The 22,294-nt window shown below is 40.3% G+C and overlaps 2 protein-coding genes across 4 annotated transcripts; one reads left to right on the top strand and one right to left on the bottom strand.

Moving 5' to 3' along the window:
- Positions 1-11,711: 11,711 nt before the first annotated feature.
- On the top strand, positions 11,712-13,053 carry LOC124407615 (transmembrane protein 14C). The gene is made up of 3 exons (XM_046883913.1): positions 11,712-11,952; positions 12,463-12,652; positions 12,759-13,053. The coding sequence occupies exons 1-3, from the start codon at positions 11,877-11,879 to the stop codon at positions 12,826-12,828; spliced, it is 336 nt and encodes a 111-aa protein (XP_046739869.1). The 5' UTR covers positions 11,712-11,876; the 3' UTR covers positions 12,829-13,053.
- A 667-nt stretch (positions 13,054-13,720) lies between these two features.
- LOC124407602 (clavesin-2) lies at positions 13,721-22,036 on the bottom strand. Of its 3 annotated transcripts, XM_046883895.1 has the most exons (6): positions 21,842-22,036; positions 21,650-21,752; positions 15,566-15,962; positions 15,077-15,387; positions 14,869-14,962; positions 13,721-14,712 (listed from the first exon to the last, which is right to left on the bottom strand). In XM_046883895.1, exons 3-6 carry the CDS (start codon positions 15,957-15,959, stop codon positions 14,558-14,560), a joined length of 954 nt encoding a protein of 317 aa, XP_046739851.1. In that variant the 5' UTR covers positions 15,960-15,962; positions 21,650-21,752; positions 21,842-22,036; the 3' UTR covers positions 13,721-14,557. The 3 variants fall into 3 exon arrangements, with proteins under 3 accessions (XP_046739851.1, XP_046739853.1, XP_046739852.1); XM_046883897.1 differs by lacking the exons at positions 21,650-21,752; positions 21,842-22,036 and adding an exon at positions 17,416-17,606; XM_046883896.1 differs by lacking the exons at positions 21,650-21,752; positions 21,842-22,036 and adding an exon at positions 16,943-17,199.
- Between the last annotated feature and the right edge of the window lie 258 nt (positions 22,037-22,294).

Here is a 22,294-nt window from a genome sequence, read left to right as displayed (position 1 = left end):
TTGGTCCTACGCTCTTTTGCATGTGTTTTTCGAGTTCCTGGTGGTCGAATTACTCTAGAAAGGGTCATACAAATCGATTCAGAAACGCAAAATTTTCAGCTCCAAAAATCGAGAAAAAACTAAGGCTAACCCCTTCGGATTTTTGTCGAAAATTTCGACGATTTTGAAAAAGGCTGGAATTGATTTCTCAAGGCACTATTCCGACGTAATTTTGCGAGAGAAATCGATTGAGCGCAGTCCCAATACGCTGCGAGCAGCGCCTGGAAAGTTACAGCCGAAAAACTGCAGATTTCCGTCGTCATTTCTCTGCTGTTGGTCCTACGCCCTTTTGCATGTGTTTTTTGAGTTCCTGGTGGTCGAATTACTCTAGAAAGGGTCATACAAATCGATTCGGAAACGCAAAATTTTCAGCTCCAAAAATCGAGAAAAAACTAAGGCTAACCCCTTTGGATTTTTGTCGAAAATTTCGACGATTCTGAAAAAGGCTGGAATTGATTTCTCAAGGCACTATTCCGACGTAATTTTGCGAGAGAAATCGATTGAGCGCAGTCCCGATACGCTGCGAGCAGCGCCTGGAAAGTTACAGCCGAAAAACTGCAGATTTTCTTCGTCATTTCTCTGCTGTTGGTCCTACGCTCTTTTGCATGTGTTTTTTGAGTTCCTGGTGGTCGAATTACTCTAGAAAGGGTCATACAAATCGATTCGGAAACGCAAAATTTTCAGCTCCGAAAATCGAGAAAAAACTAAGGCTAATCCCTTTGGATTTTTGTCGAAAATTTTGACGATTCTGAAAAAGGCTGGAATTGATTTCTCAAGGCACTATTCCGACGTAATTTTGCGAGAGAAATCGATTGAGCGCAGTCCCAATATGCTGCGAGCAGCGCCTGGAAAGTTACAGCCGAAAAACTGCAGATTTTCGTCGTCATTTTTCGGCTGTTGGTCCTACGCTCTTTTGCATGTGTTTTTTGAGTTCCTGGTGGTCGAATTACTCTAGAAAGGGTCATACAAATCGATTCGGAAACGCAAAATTTTCAGCTCCGAAAATCGAGAAAAAACTAAGGCTAATCCCTTTGGATTTTTGTCGAAAATTTTGACGATTCTGAAAAAGGCTGGAATTGATTTCTCAAGGCACTATTCCGACGTAATTTTGCGAGAGAAATCGATTGAGCGCAGTCCCAATACGCTGCGAGCAGCGCCTGGAAAGTTACAGCCGAAAAACTGCAGATTTTCGTCGTCATTTTTCTGCTGTTGGTCCTACGCTCTTTTGCATGTGTTTTTTGAGTTCCTGGTGGTCGAATTACTCTAGAAAGGATCATACAAAATGATTCAGAGACGCAAAATTCTCAGCTCTAAAAATCGAGAAAAAACTAAGGCTAACCCCTTTGGATTTTTGTCGAAAATTTTGACGATTCTGAAAAAGGCTGGAATTGATTTCTCAAGGCACTATTCCGACGTAATTTTGCGAGAGAAATCGATTGAGCGCAGTCCCAATACGCTGCGAGCAGCGCCTGGAAAGTTACAGCCGAAAAACTGCAGATTTCCGTCGTCATTTCTCTGCTGTTGGTCCTACGCTCTTTTGCATGTGTTTTTTGGGTTCCTGGTGGTCGAATTGCTCCAGAAAGGGTCATTTTAATCGATTCGAAAACGCAAAATTTTCAGCTCCAAAAATCGAGAAAAAACTAAGGCCAACCCCTTTGGATTTTTGTCGAAAATTTCGACGATTCTGAAAAAGGCTGGAATTGATTTCTCAAGGCACTATTCCGACGTAATTTTGCGAGAGAAATCGATTGAGCGCAGTCCCGATACGCTGCGAGCAGCGTCTGGAAAGTTACAGCCGAAAAACTGCAGATTTTCGTCGTCATTTCTCTGCTGTTGGTCCTACGCTCTTTTGCATGTGTTTTTTGAGTTCCTGGTGGTCGAATCACTCTAGAAAGGGTCATACGAATCGATTCGGAAACGCAAAATTTTCAGCCCCGAAAATCGAGAAAAAACTAAGGCTAACCCCTTTGGATTTTTGTCGAAAATTTTGACGATTCTGAAAAAGGCTGGAATTGATTTCTCAAGGCACTATTCCGACGTAATTTTGCGAGAGAAATCGATTGAGCGCAGTCCCGATACGCTGCGAGCAGCGCCTGGAAAGTTACAGCCGAAAAACTGCAGATTTTCTTCGTCATTTCTCTGCTGTTGGTCCTACGCTCTTTTGCATGTGTTTTTTGAGTTCCTGGTGGTCGAATTACTCTAGAAAGGGTCATACAAATCGATTCGGAAACGCAAAATTTTCAGCTCCGAAAATCGAGAAAAAACTAAGGCTAATCCCTTTGGATTTTTGTCGAAAATTTTGACGATTCTGAAAAAGGCTGGAATTGATTTCTCAAGGCACTATTCCGACGTAATTTTGCGAGAGAAATCGATTGAGCGCAGTCCCAATATGCTGCGAGCAGCGCCTGGAAAGTTACAGCCGAAAAACTGCAGATTTTCGTCGTCATTTTTCGGCTGTTGGTCCTACGCTCTTTTGCATGTGTTTTTTGAGTTCCTGGTGGTCGAATTACTCTAGAAAGGGTCATACAAATCGATTCGGAAACGCAAAATTTTCAGCTCCGAAAATCGAGAAAAAACTAAGGCTAATCCCTTTGGATTTTTGTCGAAAATTTTGACGATTCTGAAAAAGGCTGGAATTGATTTCTCAAGGCACTATTCCGACGTAATTTTGCGAGAGAAATCGATTGAGCGCAGTCCCAATACGCTGCGAGCAGCGCCTGGAAAGTTACAGCCGAAAAACTGCAGATTTTCGTCGTCATTTTTCTGCTGTTGGTCCTACGCTCTTTTGCATGTGTTTTTTGAGTTCCTGGTGGTCGAATTACTCTAGAAAGGATCATACAAAATGATTCAGAGACGCAAAATTCTCAGCTCTAAAAATCGAGAAAAAACTAAGGCTAACCCCTTTGGATTTTTGTCGAAAATTTTGACGATTCTGAAAAAGGCTGGAATTGATTTCTCAAGGCACTATTCCGACGTAATTTTGCGAGAGAAATCGATTGAGCGCAGTCCCAATACGCTGCGAGCAGCGCCTGGAAAGTTACAGCCGAAAAACTGCAGATTTCCGTCGTCATTTCTCTGCTGTTGGTCCTACGCTCTTTTGCATGTGTTTTTTGGGTTCCTGGTGGTCGAATTGCTCCAGAAAGGGTCATTTTAATCGATTCGAAAACGCAAAATTTTCAGCTCCAAAAATCGAGAAAAAACTAAGGCCAACCCCTTTGGATTTTTGTCGAAAATTTCGACGATTCTGAAAAAGGCTGGAATTGATTTCTCAAGGCACTATTCCGACGTAATTTTGCGAGAGAAATCGATTGAGCGCAGTCCCGATACGCTGCGAGCAGCGTCTGGAAAGTTACAGCCGAAAAACTGCAGATTTTCGTCGTCATTTCTCTGCTGTTGGTCCTACGCTCTTTTGCATGTGTTTTTTGAGTTCCTGGTGGTCGAATCACTCTAGAAAGGGTCATACGAATCGATTCGGAAACGCAAAATTTTCAGCCCCGAAAATCGAGAAAAAACTAAGGCTAACCCCTTTGGATTTTTGTCGAAAATTTTGACGATTCTGAAAAAGGCTGGAATTGATTTCTCAAGGCACTATTCCGACGTAATTTTGCGAGAGAAATCGATTGAGCGCAGTCCCAATATGCTGCGAGCAGCGCCTGGAAAGTTACAGCCGAAAAACTGCAGATTTTCGTCGTCATTCTTCTGCTGTTGGTCCTACGCTCTTTTGCATGTGTTTTTTGAGTTCCTGGTGGTCGAATTACTCTAGAAAGGGTCATACAAAATGATTCAGAGACGCAAAATTCTCAGCTCCAAAAATCGAGAAAAAACTAAGGCTAACCCCTTTGGATTTTCGTCGAAAATTTTGACGATTCTGAAAAAGGCTGAAATTGATTTCTCAAGGCACTATTCCGACGTAATTTTGCGAGAGAATTCGATTGAGCGCAGTCCCAATACGCTGCGAGCAGCGCCTGGAAAGTTACAGCCGAAAAACTGCAGATTTCCGTCGTCATTTCTCTGCTGTTGGTCCTACGCCCTTTTGCATGTGTTTTTTGAGTTCCTGGTGGTCGAATTACTCTAGAAAGGGTCATACAAATCGATTCGGAAACGCAAAATTTTCAGCTCCAAAAATCGAGAAAAAACTAAGGCTAACCCCTTTGGATTTTTGTCGAAAATTTCGACGATTCTGAAAAAGGCTGGAATTGATTTCTCAAGGCACTATTCCGACGTAATTTTGCGAGAGAAATCGATTGAGCGCAGTCCCGATACGCTGCGAGCAGCGCCTGGAAAGTTACAGCCGAAAAACTGCAGATTTTCGTCGTCATTTCTCTGCTGTTGGTCCTACGCTCTTTTGCATGTGTTTTTTGAGTTCCTGGTGGTCGAATTACTCTAGAAAGGGTCATACAAATCGATTCGGAAACGCAAAATTTTCAGCTCCGAAAATCGAGAGAAAACTAAGGCTAACCCCTTTGGATTTTTGTCGAAAATTTTGACGATTCTGAAAAAGGCTGGAATTGATTTCTCAAGGCACTATTCCGACGTAATTTTGCGAGAGAAATCGATTGAGCGCAGTCCCGATACGCTGCGAGCAGCGCCTGGAAAGTTACAGCCGAAAAACTGCAGATTTTCGTCGTCATTTCTCTGCTGTTGGTCCTACGCTCTTTTGCATGTGTTTTTTGAGTTCCTGGTGGTCGAATTACTCTAGAAAGGGTCATACAAATCGATTCGGAAACGCAAAATTTTCAGCTCCGAAAATCGAGAAAAAACTAAGGCTAACCCCTTTGGATTTTTGTCGAAAATTTTGACGATTCTGAAAAAGGCTGGAATTGATTTATCAAGGCACTATTCCGACGTAATTTTGCGAGAGAATTCGATTGAGCGCAGTCCCAATACGCTGCGAGCAGCGCCTGGAAAGTTACAGCCGAAAAACTGCAGATTTCCGTCGTCATTTCTCTGCTGTTGGTCCTACGCTCTTTTGCATGTGTTTTTGGAGTTCCTGGTGGTCGAATTACTCTAAAAAGGGTCATACAAATCGATTCGGAAACGCAAAATTTTCAGCTCCAAAAATCGAGAAAAAACTAAGGCTAACCCCTTTGGATTTTTGTCGAAAATTTCGACGATTCTGAAAAAGGCTGGAATTGATTTCTCAAGGCACTATTCCGACGTAATTTTGCGAGAGAAATCGATTGAGCGCAGTCCCGATACGCTGCGAGCAGCGCCTGGAAAGTTACAGCCGAAAAACTGCAGATTTCCGTCGTCATTTCTCTGCTGTTGGTCCTACGCTCTTTTGCATGTGTTTTTTGGGTTCCTGGTGTTTGAATTGCTCCAGAAAGGGTCATTCAAATCGATTCGAAAACGCAAAATTTTCAGCTCCAAAAATCGAGAAAAAACTAAGGCTAACCCCTTTGGATTTTTGTCGAAAATTTCGACGATTCTGAAAAAGGCTGGAATTGATTTCTCAAGACACTATTCCGACGTAATTTTGCGAGAGAAATCGATTAGGCGCAGTCCCAATACGCTGCGAGCAGCGCCTGAAAAGTTACAGCCGAAAAACTGCAGATTTCCGACGTCATTTCTCTGCTGTTGGTCCTACGCTCTTTTGCATGTGTTTTTTGAGTTCCTGGTGGTCGAATTACTCTAGAAAGGGTCATACAAATCGATTCAGAAACGCAAAATTTTCAGCTTAAAAAATCGAGAAAAAACTGAGGCTAACCCCTTCGGATTTTTGTCGAAAATTCCGACGATTTTGAAAAAGGCTGGAATTGATTTCTCAAGGCACTATTCCGACGTAATTTTGCGAGAGAAATCGATTGAGCGCAGTCCCAATACGCTGCGAGCAGCGCCTGGAAAGTTACAGCCGAAAAACTGCAGATTTCCGTCGTCATTTCTCTGCTGTTGGTCCTACGCCCTTTTGCATGTGTTTTTTGAGTTCCTGGTGGTCGAATTACTCTAGAAAGGGTCATACAAATCGATTCGGAAACGCAAAATTTTCAGCTCCGAAAATCGAGAAAAAACTAAGGCTAACCCCTTTGGATTTTTGTCGAAAATTTTGACGATTCTGAAAAAGGCTGGAATTGATTTCTCAAGGCACTATTCCGACGGAATTTTGCGAGAGAAATCGATTGAGCGCAGTCCCAATATGCTGCGAGCAGCGCCTGGAAAGTTACAGCCGAAAAACTGCAGATTTTCGTCGTCATTTTTCTGCTGTTGGTCCTACGCTCTTTTGCATGTGTTTTTAGAGTTCCTGGTGGTCGAATTGCTCCAGAAAGGGTCATTTAAATCGATTCGAAAACGCAAAATTTTCAGCTCCAAAAATCGAGAAAAAACTAAGGCCAACCCCTTTGGATTTTTGTCGAAAATTTCGACGATTCTGAAAAAGGCTGGTATTGATTTCTCAAGGCACTATTCCGACGTAATTTTGCGAGAGAAATCGATTGAGCGCAGTCCCGATACGCTGCGAGCAGCGCCTGGAAAGTTACAGCCGAAAAACTGCAGATTTCCGTCGTCATTTCTCTGCTGTTGGTCCTACGCTCTTTTGCATGTGTTTTTCGAGTTCCTGGTGGTCGAATTACTCTAGAAAGGGTCATACAAATCGATTCAGAAACGCAAAATTTTCAGCTCCAAAAATCGAGAAAAAACTAAGGCTAACCCCTTCGGATTTTTGTCGAAAATTTCGACGATTTTGAAAAAGGCTGGAATTGATTTCTCAAGGCACTATTCCGACGTAATTTTGCGAGAGAAATCGATTGAGCGCAGTCCCAATACGCTGCGAGCAGCGCCTGGAAAGTTACAGCCGAAAAACTGCAGATTTCCGTCGTCATTTCTCTGCTGTTGGTCCTACGCCCTTTTGCATGTGTTTTTTGAGTTCCTGGTGGTCGAATTACTCTAGAAAGGGTCATACAAATCGATTCGGAAACGCAAAATTTTCAGCTCCAAAAATCGAGAAAAAACTAAGGCTAACCCCTTTGGATTTTTGTCGAAAATTTCGACGATTCTGAAAAAGGCTGGAATTGATTTCTCAAGGCACTATTCCGACGTAATTTTGCGAGAGAAATCGATTGAGCGCAGTCCCGATACGCTGCGAGCAGCGCCTGGAAAGTTACAGCCGAAAAACTGCAGATTTTCGTCGTCATTTCTCTGCTGTTGGTCCTACGCTCTTTTGCATGTGTTTTTTGAGTTCCTGGTGGTCGAATTACTCTAGAAAGGGTCATACAAATCGATTCGGAAACGCAAAATTTTCAGCTCCGAAAATCGAGAAAAAACTAAGGCTAACCCCTTTGGATTTTTGTCGAAAATTTTGACGATTCTGAAAAAGGCTGGAATTGATTTCTCAAGGCACTATTCCGACGTAATTTTGCGAGAGAAATCGATTGAGCGCAGTCCCGATACGCTGCGAGCAGCGCCTGGAAAGTTACAGCCGAAAAACTGCAGATTTTCGTCGTCATTTCTCTGCTGTTGGTCCTACGCTCTTTTGCATGTGTTTTTTGAGTTCCTGGTGGTCGAATTACTCTAGAAAGGGTCATACAAATCGATTCGGAAACGCAAAATTTTCAGCTCCGAAAATCGAGAAAAAACTAAGGCTAACCCCTTTGGATTTTTGTCGAAAATTTTGACAATTCTGCAAAAGGCTGGAATTGATTTCTCAAGGCACTATTCCGACGTAATTTTGCGAGAGAAATCGATTGAGCGCAGTCCCAATATGCTGCGAGCAGCGCCTGGAAAGTTACAGCCGAAAAACTGCAGATTTTCGTCGTCATTTTTCTGCTGTTGGTCCTACGCTCTTTTGCATGTGTTTTTTGAGTTCCTGGTGGTCGAATTACTCTAGAAAGGGTCATACAAAATGATTCAGAGACGCAAAATTCTCAGCTCTAAAAATCGAGAAAAAACTAAGGCTAACCCCTTTGGATTTTTGTCGAAAATTTTGACGATTCTGAAAAAGGCTGGAATCGATTTCTCAAGGCACTATTCCGACGTAATTTTGCGAGAGAAATCGATTGAGCGCAGTCCCAATACGCTGCGAGCAGCGCCTGGAAAGTTACAGCCGAAAAACTGCAGATTTCCGTCGTCATTTCTCTGCTGTTGGTCCTACGCTCTTTTGCATGTGTTTTTTGGGTTCCTGGTGGTCGAATTACTCTAGAAAGGGTCATACGAATCGATTCGGAAACGCAAAATTTTCAGCTCCGAAAATCGAGAAAAAACTAAGGCTAACCCCTTTGGATTTTTGTCGAAAATTTTGACGATTCTGAAAAAGGCTGGAATTGATTTCTCAAGGCACTATTCCGACGTAATTTTGCGAGAGAAATCGATTGAGCGCAGTCCCAATATGCTGCGAGCAGCGCCTGGAAAGTTACAGCCGAAAAACTGCAGATTTTCGTCGTCATTTTTCTGCTGTTGGTCCTACGCTCTTTTGCATGTGTTTTTTGAGTTCCTGGTGGTCGAATTACTCTAGAAAGGGTCATACAAAATGATTCAGAGACGCAAAATTCTCAGCTCTAAAAATCGAGAAAAAACTAAGGCTAACCCCTTTGGATTTTTGTCGAAAATTTTGACGATTCTGAAAAAGGCTGGAATTGATTTCTCAAGGCACTATTCCGACGTAATTTTGCGAGAGAAATCGATTGAGCGCAGTCCCAATACGCTGCGAGCAGCGCCTGGAAAGTTACAGCCGAAAAACTGCAGATTTCCGTCGTCATTTCTCTGCTGTTGGTCCTAGGCTCTTTTGCATGTGTTTTTTGGGTTCCTGGTGGTCGAATTACTCTAGAAAGGGTCATACGAATCGATTCGGAAACGCAAAATTTTCAGCTCCGAAAATCGAGAAAAAACTAAGGCTAACCCCTTTGGATTTTTGTCGAAAATTTTGACGATTCTGAAAAAGGCTGGAATTGATTTCTCAAGGCACTATTCCGACGTAATTTTGCGAGAGAAATCGATTGAGCGCAGTCCCAATATGCTGCGAGCAGCGCCTGGAAAGTTACAGCCGAAAAACTGCAGATTTTCGTCGTCATTTTTCTGCTGTTGGTCCTACGCTCTTTTGCATGTGTTTTTTGAGTTCCTGGTGGTCGAATTACTCTAGAAAGGGTCATACAAAATGATTCAGAGACGCAAAATTCTCAGCTCTAAAAATCGAGAAAAAACTAAGGCTAACCCCTTTGGATTTTTGTCGAAAATTTTGACGATTCTGAAAAAGGCTGAAATTGATTTCTCAAGGCACTATTCCGACGTAATTTTGCGAGAGAATTCGATTGAGCGCAGTCCCAATACGCTGCGAGCAGCGCCTGGAAAGTTACAGCCGAAAAACTGCAGATTTCCGTCGTCATTTCTCTGCTGTTGGTCCTACGCCCTTTTGCATGTGTTTTTTGAGTTCCTGGTGGTCGAATTACTCTAGAAAGGGTCATACAAATCGATTCGGAAACGCAAAATTTTCAGCTCCAAAAATCGAGAAAAAACTAAGGCTAACCCCTTCGGATTTTTGTCGAAAATTCCGACGATTTTGAAAAAGGCTGGAATTGATTTCTCAAGGCACTATTCCGACGTAATTTTGCGAGAGCAATCGATTGAGCGCAGTCCCGATACGCTGCGAGCAGCGCCTGGAAAGTTACAGCCGAAAAACTGCAGATTTTCGTCGTCATTTCTCTGCTGTTGGTCCTACGCTCTTTTGCATGTGTTTTTTGAGTTCCTGGTGGTCGAATTACTCTAGAAAGGGTCATACAAATCGATTCGGAAACGCAAAATTTTCAGCTCCGAAAATCGAGAAAAAACTAAGGCTAACCCCTTTGGATTTTTGTCGAAAATTTTGACGATTCTGAAAAAGGCTGGAATTGATTTCTCAAGGCACTATTCCGACGGAATTTTGCGAGAGAAATCGATTGAGCGCAGTCCCAATATGCTGCGAGCAGCGCCTGGAAAGTTACAGCCGAAAAACTGCAGATTTTCGTCGTCATTTTTCTGCTGTTGGTCCTACGCTCTTTTGCATGTGTTTTTTGAGTTCCTGGTGGTCGAATTACTCTAGAAAGGGTCATACAAAATGATTCAGAGACGCAAAATTCTCAGCTCTAAAAATCGAGAAAAAACTAAGGCTAACCCCTTTGGATTTTTGTCGAAAATTTTGACGATTCTGAAAAAGGCTGGAATTGATTTCTCAAGGCACTATTGCGACGTAATTTTGCGAGAGAATTCGATTGAGCGCAGTCCCAATACGCTGCGAGCAGCGCCTGGAAAGTTACAGCCGAAAAACTGCAGATTTCCGTCGTCATTTCTCTGCTGTTGGTCCTACGCCCTTTTGCATGTGTTTTTTGAGTTCCTGGTGGTCGAATTACTCTAGAAAGGGTCATACAAATCGATTCGGAAACGCAAAATTTTCAGCTCCAAAAATCGAGAAAAAACTAAGGCTAACCCCTTTGGATTTTTGTCGAAAATTTGGACGATTCTGAAAAAGGCTGGAATTGATTTCTCAAGGCACTATTCCGACGTAATTTTGCGAGAGAAATCGATTGAGCGCAGTCCCGATACGCTGCGAGCAGCGCCTGGAAAGTTACAGCCGAAAAACTGCAGATTTTCGTCGTCATTTCTCTGCTGTTGGTCCTACGCTCTTTTGCATGTGTTTTTTGAGTTCCTGGTGGTCGAATTACTCTAGAAAGGGTCATACAAATCGATTCGGAAACGCAAAATTTTCAGCTCCGAAAATCGAGAAAAAACTAAGGCTAACCCCTTTGGATTTTTGTCGAAAATTTTGACGATTCTGAAAAAGTCTGGAATTGATTTCTCAAGGCACTATTCCGACGTAATTTTGCGAGAGAAATCGATTGAGCGCAGTCCCAATATGCTGCGAGCAGCGCCTGGAAAGTTACAGCCGAAAAACTGCAGATTTCCGTCGTCATTTCTCTGCTGTTGGTCCTACGCTTTTTTGCATAACTGATAGTATAAGTTTTCATGGATAACGTGTGTGCTTTCGAACACGTGAATCTCTATGGCGAGGGTGAAAGAAATCGCGGAACAGTGCAATCAGTGAATATTCAACATGCGGTAGCTCCGATCGGCCATGTTCGTTGTTGCATGATTTCCTTCACTTCATCATTCTATATTATAAACATCATCAGCGATTTGCCTGAGCAGTGACTGAGATTCACACGTTCACTATTATTCAAGCTACTATTCAAAATATTTTCGAGTAAGATTCATACTCTCGTTATCGCAGAATTCGTCTAGGCTATTTCACTATTTCTGACATGTCAGGTCAGCGGGGCCTTAAAACTAACTACAGTGTTGGTGCTGTGCGCGCCACAGCCTCCGATCTCGTAGCGACGTCTGACACCGAATGGGTTTTTACGTTCATTCAGGATTTGTCAATGGTTTTTAGAATCAACCATTCGGGTGCGTGGTCGGTAATTTCATGTCGGCGTCGACTGAAGATATGCATCTTCAGTCAACGATGTCGGTAACCGATAAATACTCTACATGCGATCAGTATTATGGATGCAGCGGATGCTTTTAATTTGTTCAAGTTCGATTCAGGATCTCCATTAATGGTATCCTGTATCATTCCCTGCTTCTCTGTTGTTAAGTATGGCAAAGATATTGTTCGGTTACCGACATACGATCACCGACCCATATCGTGTCAGCGGATGGTACGAAACCGGGGTTCCGAGAAAACGTGAGCGTGTCGCGTGAGCTCTCTTCCGCTTCTCTCCGTCGTCATTCATCGTGATTTCGAATCCAGCCGGTAGTCTCCGGTCTTATCACATCAATTATTACCAGCTCAATTCAAGATTAAAGTCTTGCGTGACAGGCAGACGGTCTGGGGTCTCACGTAACGTAAAAGAATCGCTTGAAATTATTCACTAAAAATGCCTTTGGATATTCCCGGGTTTGCGTATGCCGCTACTGTTGCTGCGGGAGGCATAATGGGTTATGTCAAATCTAGTAAGTATATCATAACTTCCTTGTTCTGAAATTGCCATGCGCTTAGACTTATTTTTTGCACTCTCACGTTAGTTCGCTGTCGGCTTTGTGATATCAATTGATACCTATTTCGTGCATGATATCACTAACAATGAAACAAATTATTTTGTTTCGATTTCGTTCATCCATCGTCATTTCTCAATTGTTTAGTAGCGTATGTGCAATCATTGCTATTTCTTCTGTCATCAATTTTCGTACATTTTTGTTGACCCGATATGTATCGGTCTATAGCTAGATCACATTCATGATTTCTTTCCTATGATATCTGTGCCTTATCTTCATCGATTCAAACTTGGCAGCTTTCATAAGGTGTCTTATCTATAACGTGTTACTCCATTTTAGGGCACGTAGGATTTACAGTATTTTGTTATTTTTTCATAACAAGTTCCAATTTTCATATTAACTTACATCGATCGCAGCTAATTGGCTTCTTCGAAATTGAGATGTAATTCTTGAAATTTATTTCCACAGATTCAATTCCATCATTGGGTGCTGGACTTTTGTTTGGTTCACTGTTGGGTTTTGGAGCATACCAAACTACCCAGGACCCAAACAACTATGGGATGTTGTTGGGTACTAGCGCAACTCTTGGCGGCATAATGGGCTACCGGTTCTATAATTCTAGAAAAGTTATGCCTGCTGGTGTGATTACTGTCATAAGGTAATAGGTGCATTGAGATTTGGTAGGGATGTTAAGGTTCACTACACGTGAGATTATGTTGATATTTGATTTTGCCACCAATATACAATTAATGAAATTCTTCCAGCACTGCAATGGTGATCAGGCTCTTGGTACGGCATTTTTCACCGACAATAACAGGAACAAAGCACCAATGAATATTTTGACGTCCATAATCTAATCTATATTAATTTGCACAAGTAATTCAATCGTCCAGCCGCATTACTGTGCAACTTTACACTCTGGGTATATGGTGATTGTTGTGTATGATTTTGTACTCGATAGTTTTATACGTAGATTGCACTCATCATTTATCACAGTGAGATGTAGTGTGATCGCGTTGTGATTTTATGAACAAAATAAATCAAATTTCTTGCTTATTATTCATCGGATTTTAATCTCATTTCATAATGCACTCCCTATAGTACTTTGAGATAAACGCCTGTGTCAAACTTCAGAGAAAGAGTCTCCTGAAATATGCCCATGACACGGTAAAGTTTTTAGAACCGCATTCATTCACTACTCAATATTGGAATTAAATTCCGTATGTGCCTTTTCAGATATGCTAGGATTAATCTACACGATTCACGTATTGCCAATGAAGGTAATTTCTAAATCGGTAACGTTGATCGTTGAAGGCCTTGCATGTAATCAGTAGAGTAGATATTGATAGGACTGACTACTTGCAGACTATAAACCATTCTGATCATCTTCCGCGAAATTAACTTTCAGTCAATACTGATTTGTATATGATGCTGATTTTATTAAAAGCTGCTCAATCCGTTGATCGAACAGTGTGAACATTTCATATGAATAAGTTCATCTCATATCATGAATAATAAACGAAGTTCTTAATTCAAGATATCGAAAACAGTTTGTCATACAAATGTACGCTTAACTCTTATGCTATTGATATTTTAATGTGATTGGGTTGTCACCTCATCTTTCGCTTAAAAATAAATTGAATTACAAATCTTCGCATTCCTTTCCAATGAAATTTCCCGTAATACATGAAATCTTTCGGGGAAAGAAATGATAAAAATTCTAAACGATATGAATAAATTTTCCTTTTTAATTTTAGACACTTTATTCCGAGTACAATTTTCAGTGATTTACGAGATACTTATCACAATCATAATTTTTTATCACCATCAGGTGAAAGTACATATACTTCTTACATTTTACGATGCAGGATAAACATTCAACTACTGGATTTCTATCAAGTAATGAGCCGATCCACCAATCACGATTATTTCATCGTTTATAACGCAAAGTCACTGCGTAATGTTTTAACGCGTCGTGCCGAGATCTACAGGTATCAAACTTTCTAATTTATTCTGCATCGAGTAACGACTTACGTATTAAAATTGTCAAATACTGTAAGTCATATAAGGGTTACATTTCGAAACGTTATGCAAAACTAAACATATAATGTATATATAGCTTATTATTAATTGTATCTAAATTATTTCTAAGGTGCTCTGTTAGAGACTCGTGAAAACATTTGTAGGTAACTGAATCCACCGGCAGGGCAACATAATTGATATTGTCTGCTAACGTACGTATCCCTTATAGCTAATCTACTCGTAAGTTAAAATAAAATTAATGCATAGCGAACTTAATGAATATAACAGACATGGTTGTCATATGTACAAATTAATAATCCTCAATGAGTAACGACAGAGAGTATAATGTTAAGAATGTATTAATTGAAGTGGAATATTCCAATTGTATGTGACTCATCAATCACGGATTAGGCTGATTGTTTTTAAGGCGGTGAAAATATGACTAACATATATAATAAACTGAACTTAATAATTCGGCCTTAACGGTTCTGCCGCAATAACATCAATATTTACACCCAACTAAAACACTCAATTATAAGCATTAGTCTACTTCCAACTTCCGGAATGAGCCAGATATACCACCCAAGCCATCACTTGTAGTTGACGTGCAGTTTTCTTTCGGAGAGAGCTCAATATACATGTCATCCAGGGCTTTGAGTTCGTCCCGTTTTGCGCGCAGCGTTGTTTTGAAAGTTGCTGAATACCGAGAATAAGACACGTTACGATTGCAAACTGTTACGTTACGTACAAGGTATATATACCCTCAGCTTCCGTGTGAAAGTTATAAAGAGACTGTTGCATGAACGAGACGGATAAATAAATGCTTGTATAAAGATGAATACTATTACTCACCAATCATTTCCGCCATCGGGATATCGCCTCCGTATTCTTTTGGTAGAATTTTCGGGTCGATTGCTAGTTTCAGCTCATCGAGATTTTTGTGCACCTATAATAGACGAAATAACAGAATGGTTAACTAAATCCAGCACCATCCTAGTCGACTACCATTTCCTTCGTCGTTACAAATTTCTCCAACAATTTCGCTCTGAGTCTCACTTACCAGAACGCGTCCTTTCAGCTTGTCGTTGAGAAGTGAGACTGCAAATTCAATGATCTTTGTGGCATAGCTGGGAATGTTAATGAAATGCGTTTCCTTGTGCCTCATTGGCGTGCTGTTTTGAATGCACCTCAGCATATTCCTTATATCCGTTAACGACCATGCACTAAGATGGCCCATTGTAAGTCCAGACTCGTCGTTCACATGACTGTATCCATGAACCTGATTTTCCTCTTCGTCCATCAGAGTTTCGACCACCAAACTGTGCGCCCTGGCCATTTGCGCTGATGTGAACTTGTATGGATCGAACCGTCCTACAGCCAATATTAAATATATCGTTATAATTTTCCCAATATCAAGTTAAGTAGCACATAGAATACTCGAATAGATGCAGTGTATTGTTAACAAAACGATAATACGCCGGTTTCATATAGCGTTTTCTGTCCACGTGAGGTTAAAAAATTAATTGTTGGGCATTCAAGAGCTTCTTACCGGCACAGGATAAGATAACTTGGCGACCAAGACGGTCCCTCTGAGGAAGAGGAACCAGATAACCGCTGTCTATGATGGCTTCCATAGCAGGGTCGTTGATGTCCAAATTTTGAAACCAGTTCGGGTACAGCTGTCTGATGGTGAGGTATCGTTCGATCATGTCCTGGGCCAGAGGAACGCTGAATTTTTTGGTTCTAAGAAATCTGAGCAGAAAGACTGCGTCTGTTCGGCAGTTCTTGATTTTCGGATGCTTGAGTATCCAGTGTCTAAGTTGCGAGAGAGCATGTTCACGGGTTTTCTCATCTTCTCTGAGTTCTACCCTTGCGGCAGTCTGGGCTTCTGGACTTAATCCGCACTCATAGCCCTCCACTTGATGCTGACCTCCCATACCCATTGCCTGAAATAAAATGTCAAGTTATAATTTTTACGTAACTATAGTGATCGAAGGTAGAACGTCTTTCGTATGTGGAAAGTCGAAATGGGTTGCTTTCACTCAGAATATTTGACATAATCATTCATGTAAAATTTCTGAACCAGGAGTCGTGAAAATGTAACGGTTAGTACAAGGGTAAAATGCATAAGAAGGTTCCACGTAACAAATTGTATAAACTTCAATTTATAGATGGCGAGCATGTTGTTCCGGTCTAACAAACTTTCGATTCCTGTGTTATACATATACATTATTATTACTACATGTACATTTTACGTAACAAAAAAATGATTACGTTAATAGTTGGCAATTTTTCATACAAGGAGGCCTTGAGAAGGAGTACCGTCATGGACTTGTTCCGAATTCTCACCACGAACGAAAACAAAACTTGGAACGAATTTCGTATTGAAACTCCGTGCTCACTATTTCATAATCATCTCCTAATACATTACAAAAGCACATTCGTGACCACGTTAACCAATAAGCGATCTAAAGAAAATGAAAGTGAACACACATATAATGAGTCTGACGCGCATTGATGTGTGTGGCTACCAGCTTTCTAATCGAATCTTCTACCTGACACTAAATTATCCCGGAAATCATGTAAACCGTTAAATACATATCAGTCTAACGGTACTGTCTAACTGTGCCGTTAATATTTCATTTTATAGATCAGCAGACAGATATACAATCAAATGTATAATCAAATGAATTCCAATACCAAATTTACCAGCAAGTTTTGAGGAACTTAAGATATATATGTATAGCTGGACAGCTGAATAAAAAATTAAATTAGAAAGAAATAAGCTGAGGAGACAAAATTGTAAAAAAAAAAAAAATTCGACTGAACTAAAATGAAGAATCTGAGTAAAGGAAACTGCTATGTTACAGTTGAATTATTGAAATAGTTTCTAATATTGAAGAAAAAAAAAATAATTATTACTCACTGCTGATTGGCAGAGGGCACTTTGTAGGGAATTTTTATAAACCGATTATTATTTCACAAAGTGCTTTCGTTGCCACTGCTGGTTGGGGATAACAAATGTTTGAATTGTAAAATTAATTCGAAGGTTTAAACGCACAACCGTCACAGGTCTTGTTCACCGATGGCACTGACTGAGTCCAAGAGAAGGACACTCGACGGAGCTAGACCGAAACGGACTGAGGTGTTGATCGTCGTATGCCCAAAACCGAAATAGTCCGGTCACTACGATTTCCCTCCAATTTAACTCCACCGGCAGCAACGTAGCCGCGTCTGCATTCGTTTGTCCCTCACCTAAATTTCGGCATTTCACTTTAGTTTCCCCCCAAACACCTGGAAAACTTATTAGTTCACGCCCACGGCTATATTAGGGGAATCCTCGTACGGTTACATCCTAAATCTAATTACTCGGAACGCTATACCAATTTTGAAAGTTACCTAGCTGCTTCTGCAGCAACAAGCCTACAGAACATGTATCGCCTGCAGGATCCGTACTCAACTTCGCTCAAGCAGCAGATCCCTGGACGAAGATTCACTTTCTTCTCCTAGCCTTCGTCTATTTTACTTTCACTCGAACCACGAAGGTGACCCTCAACCGCATCAACGAGTAACAAGGCCATTTTTTCTTCTCATCATAGAGAAACACGTTGAAAACGGTGAAATTGCTGGTCTTCGAATTTTATTCAATGAGTACAAGTAAATTACGGATAAAGTCTAATTCGATTCATTCGACGTTTAAAGTGAAAATTATTGCGTGAACCGTAGCTTGTAATCCGGACAGAACAGATCAGAGTTCCTCGAATGAGCAGACTATGCGCATAATGGCATTGTGTATTGTATTTATTATAGCACAGCTCGTATTCATGGTTCGTGCTAATATTATGGTGTGACTTGTGATCACTGTGATGTCGAAATCGTGAAATTCAAAAATTAATTCTCTTAAATTATAATTCCGTCTCTAGCTTGATCTGACGGATTGCTAAATGATTTTAGCTAATCATCAATACTGCATACGCTTTTTACAGACGTTCTCTCGCAACGAAAGCGAGAATTGCGATGAGAACGTAGGAACAGGTCTTATTCTAAAGAGCAAATTGCATGAATTTTAATAACTGTGCTCATTTTTTCTCCACTAGTCTGTTAATTAAATACAGTCAAGATTGACACAACTCTGTATAAACAAATTTCGATTAACATATCCTAAACATGAATCGTGCGGGTGTGAATGAGGCACAGACACATTTACACGGTATTGGAGAGAACTTTATACGAAGAACATTAAAGAGCCGAAGGCATATTTTTCAAAAACAAACGATATTTTTTCAAGGAAAATTTTTAACGACCTGTTGTTTCATTGAATTTTTTCGATTTCGAAATAGGAAGATTAAGATGGTTATTTCCTTGAGATAGCCCAGTGATTCTAAGCAATTTCAAACTATAAGATTGACTCTAATTACTGATTTATGACCAGCTAATTTTTAAGCAATTTCAGGATAGATTCGACACTATAGGTACTTTGACCTTACTTCCTCGATCTTAAATTACACAAATCATGTAATTTACTTTGCCAAAAAATTTATCGAATATAAATTACCTCCACACTATGCATGGACGAAGAAATAAAACTGAGAGTATTTTATACAGATGGAAAAAGAGAAAAATAAATGCTACGGATGCACAATTTTCATCCAACGATATTCACCATTCGTACAGGCATAAATATTTTCGTCTACCTAAGCACTTGATTATTCAATACCACAGTACATCCGTGCGCTCTCAAAAAAACTACGATTTCCTGGGAAATACCTTGCAGCTGATGTGTACTCGAACAGCGTATACCTGCAAACGTAAAATTAGCCGTCCTCAGGTTTGCTAATAGTATTATACCCTAGCGTTCGTAAGGATTTGTTCGTAAATTGAAGGCTTGCTCTTGAAGTAAATATGCATAATTCAACAGACATGAGAATTGTTATGCTAAAATATTGGCTGCTAGCGTTAATGTGGCAATGAGGCGTTGGCTGCGTAGAGTCTGTTTGGAATTTTAATTAGGAATCTTTAAAGTAATAAACCAAAACCCGTGTCCGTAAAAACCCAAGAAAAACCATGACTGGAGCTGACATCGACACACGACTGTTTCCGGGTGGCTCCCTAAAAATATGCGAAAAAAAAATCGCAGCGTAAAAGTACAGACTCCAATTTTACTAAACAATTCCATGCTGTACATTTGCTCGTTGTTCAAATATTATGAGCTTGTCAAAGGTTCCTTGGAAGAAAACTGGTCATGAGGGTGAGCGGAGGCCCAAAAGATGCTGAAACGTATACGACGATATTTAGTGCATGAGAGAACAATTGGCCGAAGCGGACGTATCGATGAAAGGGTTGCTGAGACAAGTATATGAAAGTTGAGACGCTTTCGGTGATGAGGGCTTGAGGAAATAATGCTTTCTGCTCTATGTACTTTTACCCATCGTAAAGTGTTTTCTTTCAAAACATCAATACATTTGATTATAACGAGTCACACGTATAGCGCCTCCAAAAATGTATTTTAATTTTACTAAAAATTATGATGTGTTAAATTATAAAACGTTACGACTGAAATTAACGTGTAATCTATTCCATGCTTTATTTTGTAAAATATTACATAACGAATTAAAAGAGTACGAATCATCAGACATACTACATCAAAAATCGTATAATAGTTATATAGTTCACTGTACGATTTTTGATCTAGTCTGTCTGATCAATCAGGCTTTTGTGATATATAATGTGATTTTTTACAAAATAAATCATGCAAAAAATTACATGTGAATTTCAGTCATAATATCTTATAATTTCAGATCAACTTCGGATCGAGTCACTCGATCTGACGATTCTGAACAAGATAGGTAATAGCAGAAATAAAAATGAAGCCAGTCTCATTGAGCTAGTCATTTTAGTGCTCATATCATTAAATATACGCTTATATTCCTCGACTGGTAAAAATCAGGGCAGAAATTATGAAATTCTTGTCCTACCTCTCAGGACAGGTTCAATAAACTCAACTGTAGAATTACAAAACTGTTTACTTTCGATAATTTATACCTATGCCTATCTACAGTCTGCGAACGCGTACCTGCCATGAACCATCCATAGCATTGTACATACGTACTCATTTTTAGTTGAAGGTATTCGATACAAGGACGCTTAACTTAGCGATTCTTGTCCGTGAAGATGCTATTTACTTTTCCATCGACATGATGCGCTTTGCTAAATTAAACATTTCAAATTTATGCTTACTAACGTAAGACAAGCGGAGAATGACTATGAAGAATTTACCATACAGCGTTGTAAAATGATCTCATGCTAACTGAAGAAATTTGAAAAATTTAAAAGAATTGCTTCGTTTTTTGTGCCTTGTCTTCGTTGAATATTTCACACAATAATTATTTCGTTGAATAATCAAAAAGCTTTGGAGCCATAAAAATTATGTCGGAAAGCAAAAGCAGCAATAAATTGTGTTTACTCTGTGCAATATAAAAAATTTTCATTATTCAGCTGTGATGAATTTTGCTCACGGCATGTCTATCAGTAAATATCTGAACTGTTGGTATTATTTAAAAGCAAATTTAGACAAGTCAAATTTCTCTCTGAATCCGCAAATATCGATATTAGTTTTTGCGACTAAATGCTGCTGATGTTGACCACTGGCACGCATAATGATTAATGTTCGTGTTTCCGGACGTTATGGAACAATCGAATACAGCTGAATTTTCAAATTGCATCTACCGCAAGAAGAAATTACTAATGTTTGTTGTACAGCTCATGTGATCCAAAACAGGTGAACCTTCGCGTCTCGACTTGGTACTAATGGCCTAAAAACGACAGCTGTCCTAGTTCAATCCGTTCTTCCATACTCATTATATAATGCCTTAATGACTCATTTTCCATGCCGACTTTCTGATGGTTCAAATGATACAAGTTTTCGTTGGAAAAAAATTTATCATCAACTCTGATCTGTGGTAGAATCATTGAGAAATTGCTCGCGAACGCGATACAGCGGTGAAAGATTTCTTGCTCGCTTAACTCATGTCACGGACGATACATATAAATTCCGGCGACCTACTTCTACATTTACGAGCATTGCAGCATTATTAATTTCAAAAATTGCAAAATGTCAGCGAGTACTTCTTGCGCGTGCATTCGTGTAAAATGATATTGTGAATTACCATCTACGCCTGTGGTAATATTTGAGCAATGTAGACTTTCGGTTTGTGAATACCTATAACGCGGCAACCCTGTTCAGCTACCTAATTGGTTTGATAATTAAGCAGAACAGAAGTCAAAGTGAAAGGTCGTTAGTTGTTGGCACGTGTGTGAATAAATGCCACTGAAAGTACAGTTTCCCATCATTTACCGGTATTACCGTTTTCGGTAAGGTGACTTACGCAAAGATTTGAAACAAGAAAGGGTTGCTTCACCATTTATATAGCGATATTCCATCGGGTGTCGAAGTGTGCGTACGCATAATGGATTTGAAATGCATATCCAAAGTAGCGGGAATTAAATTTGAATAATTTCAAAGGCATTAAAGCATTCATGCAAAGGACTGGGATTCTCGTAAAGAGAAAAGAGAATGGTTGAGAAGAAAAGAGACGTGCGTAGGGGAAGAAAGTAACGGCAGGTACAGACTCACCAAATTGTTCAATTTGTCAAAACACCTGGTCCAATCACGAGGGCTGTATCAGTTGCCGTGCAGTGGTATTCCTCGAAATCTTCACCGCATGACTGATGTTCCCCTGTTCGAATACAACAATTAGTTGACAGTATTGTTGAGGCTGATTCAATTCCCAGCAGAACGTACGCGCATGCGTTGCAGAAGACTCACCTTTCTCCCTGGAGAGTATTCAACGTCGACGCCGATCCCTCGGAGTTCCTCACAGCTCTGAGAACGCCGGTATCCTCTCGGGCGATCATATTCCGTTCTAACCAGGATATACGGTGAAAAGTTTTTCTCCACGAAGTGAAAGGAGAACGATGATGGGATCAGCGATGGTCAAGTCTAGGGCCAAGTCCAAAAGCCCTTTGCCGATCTTGGAACGAATATATCCGTAGGATAGATAGCGTATATACATTGATGTCAAAGAACTCTATGTTCCCAGGCTAGATTTTGTTCATAGCGGCACGTTTCTCTCTCAGCTCAGGTTTCGTAACTATTTCGTAACACTAGACACCGATTAGTTCACTGCAGCTTCGTCTCCTTATTCGAACTGTTGGATCAACACTTGACGTGACTGCTGGTCAGTCAAGGTCCCATACATTCATCTTACAGTCGGGTCAA

Source organism: Diprion similis, chromosome 6 (assembly GCF_021155765.1).
Source record: "Diprion similis isolate iyDipSimi1 chromosome 6, iyDipSimi1.1, whole genome shotgun sequence".
Taxonomy (NCBI): Eukaryota; Metazoa; Arthropoda; class Insecta; order Hymenoptera; family Diprionidae; genus Diprion; species Diprion similis.
The sequence above is the reverse complement of the archived record's forward strand: the minus strand, read 5'-3'. Positions and strand labels throughout refer to the sequence as shown.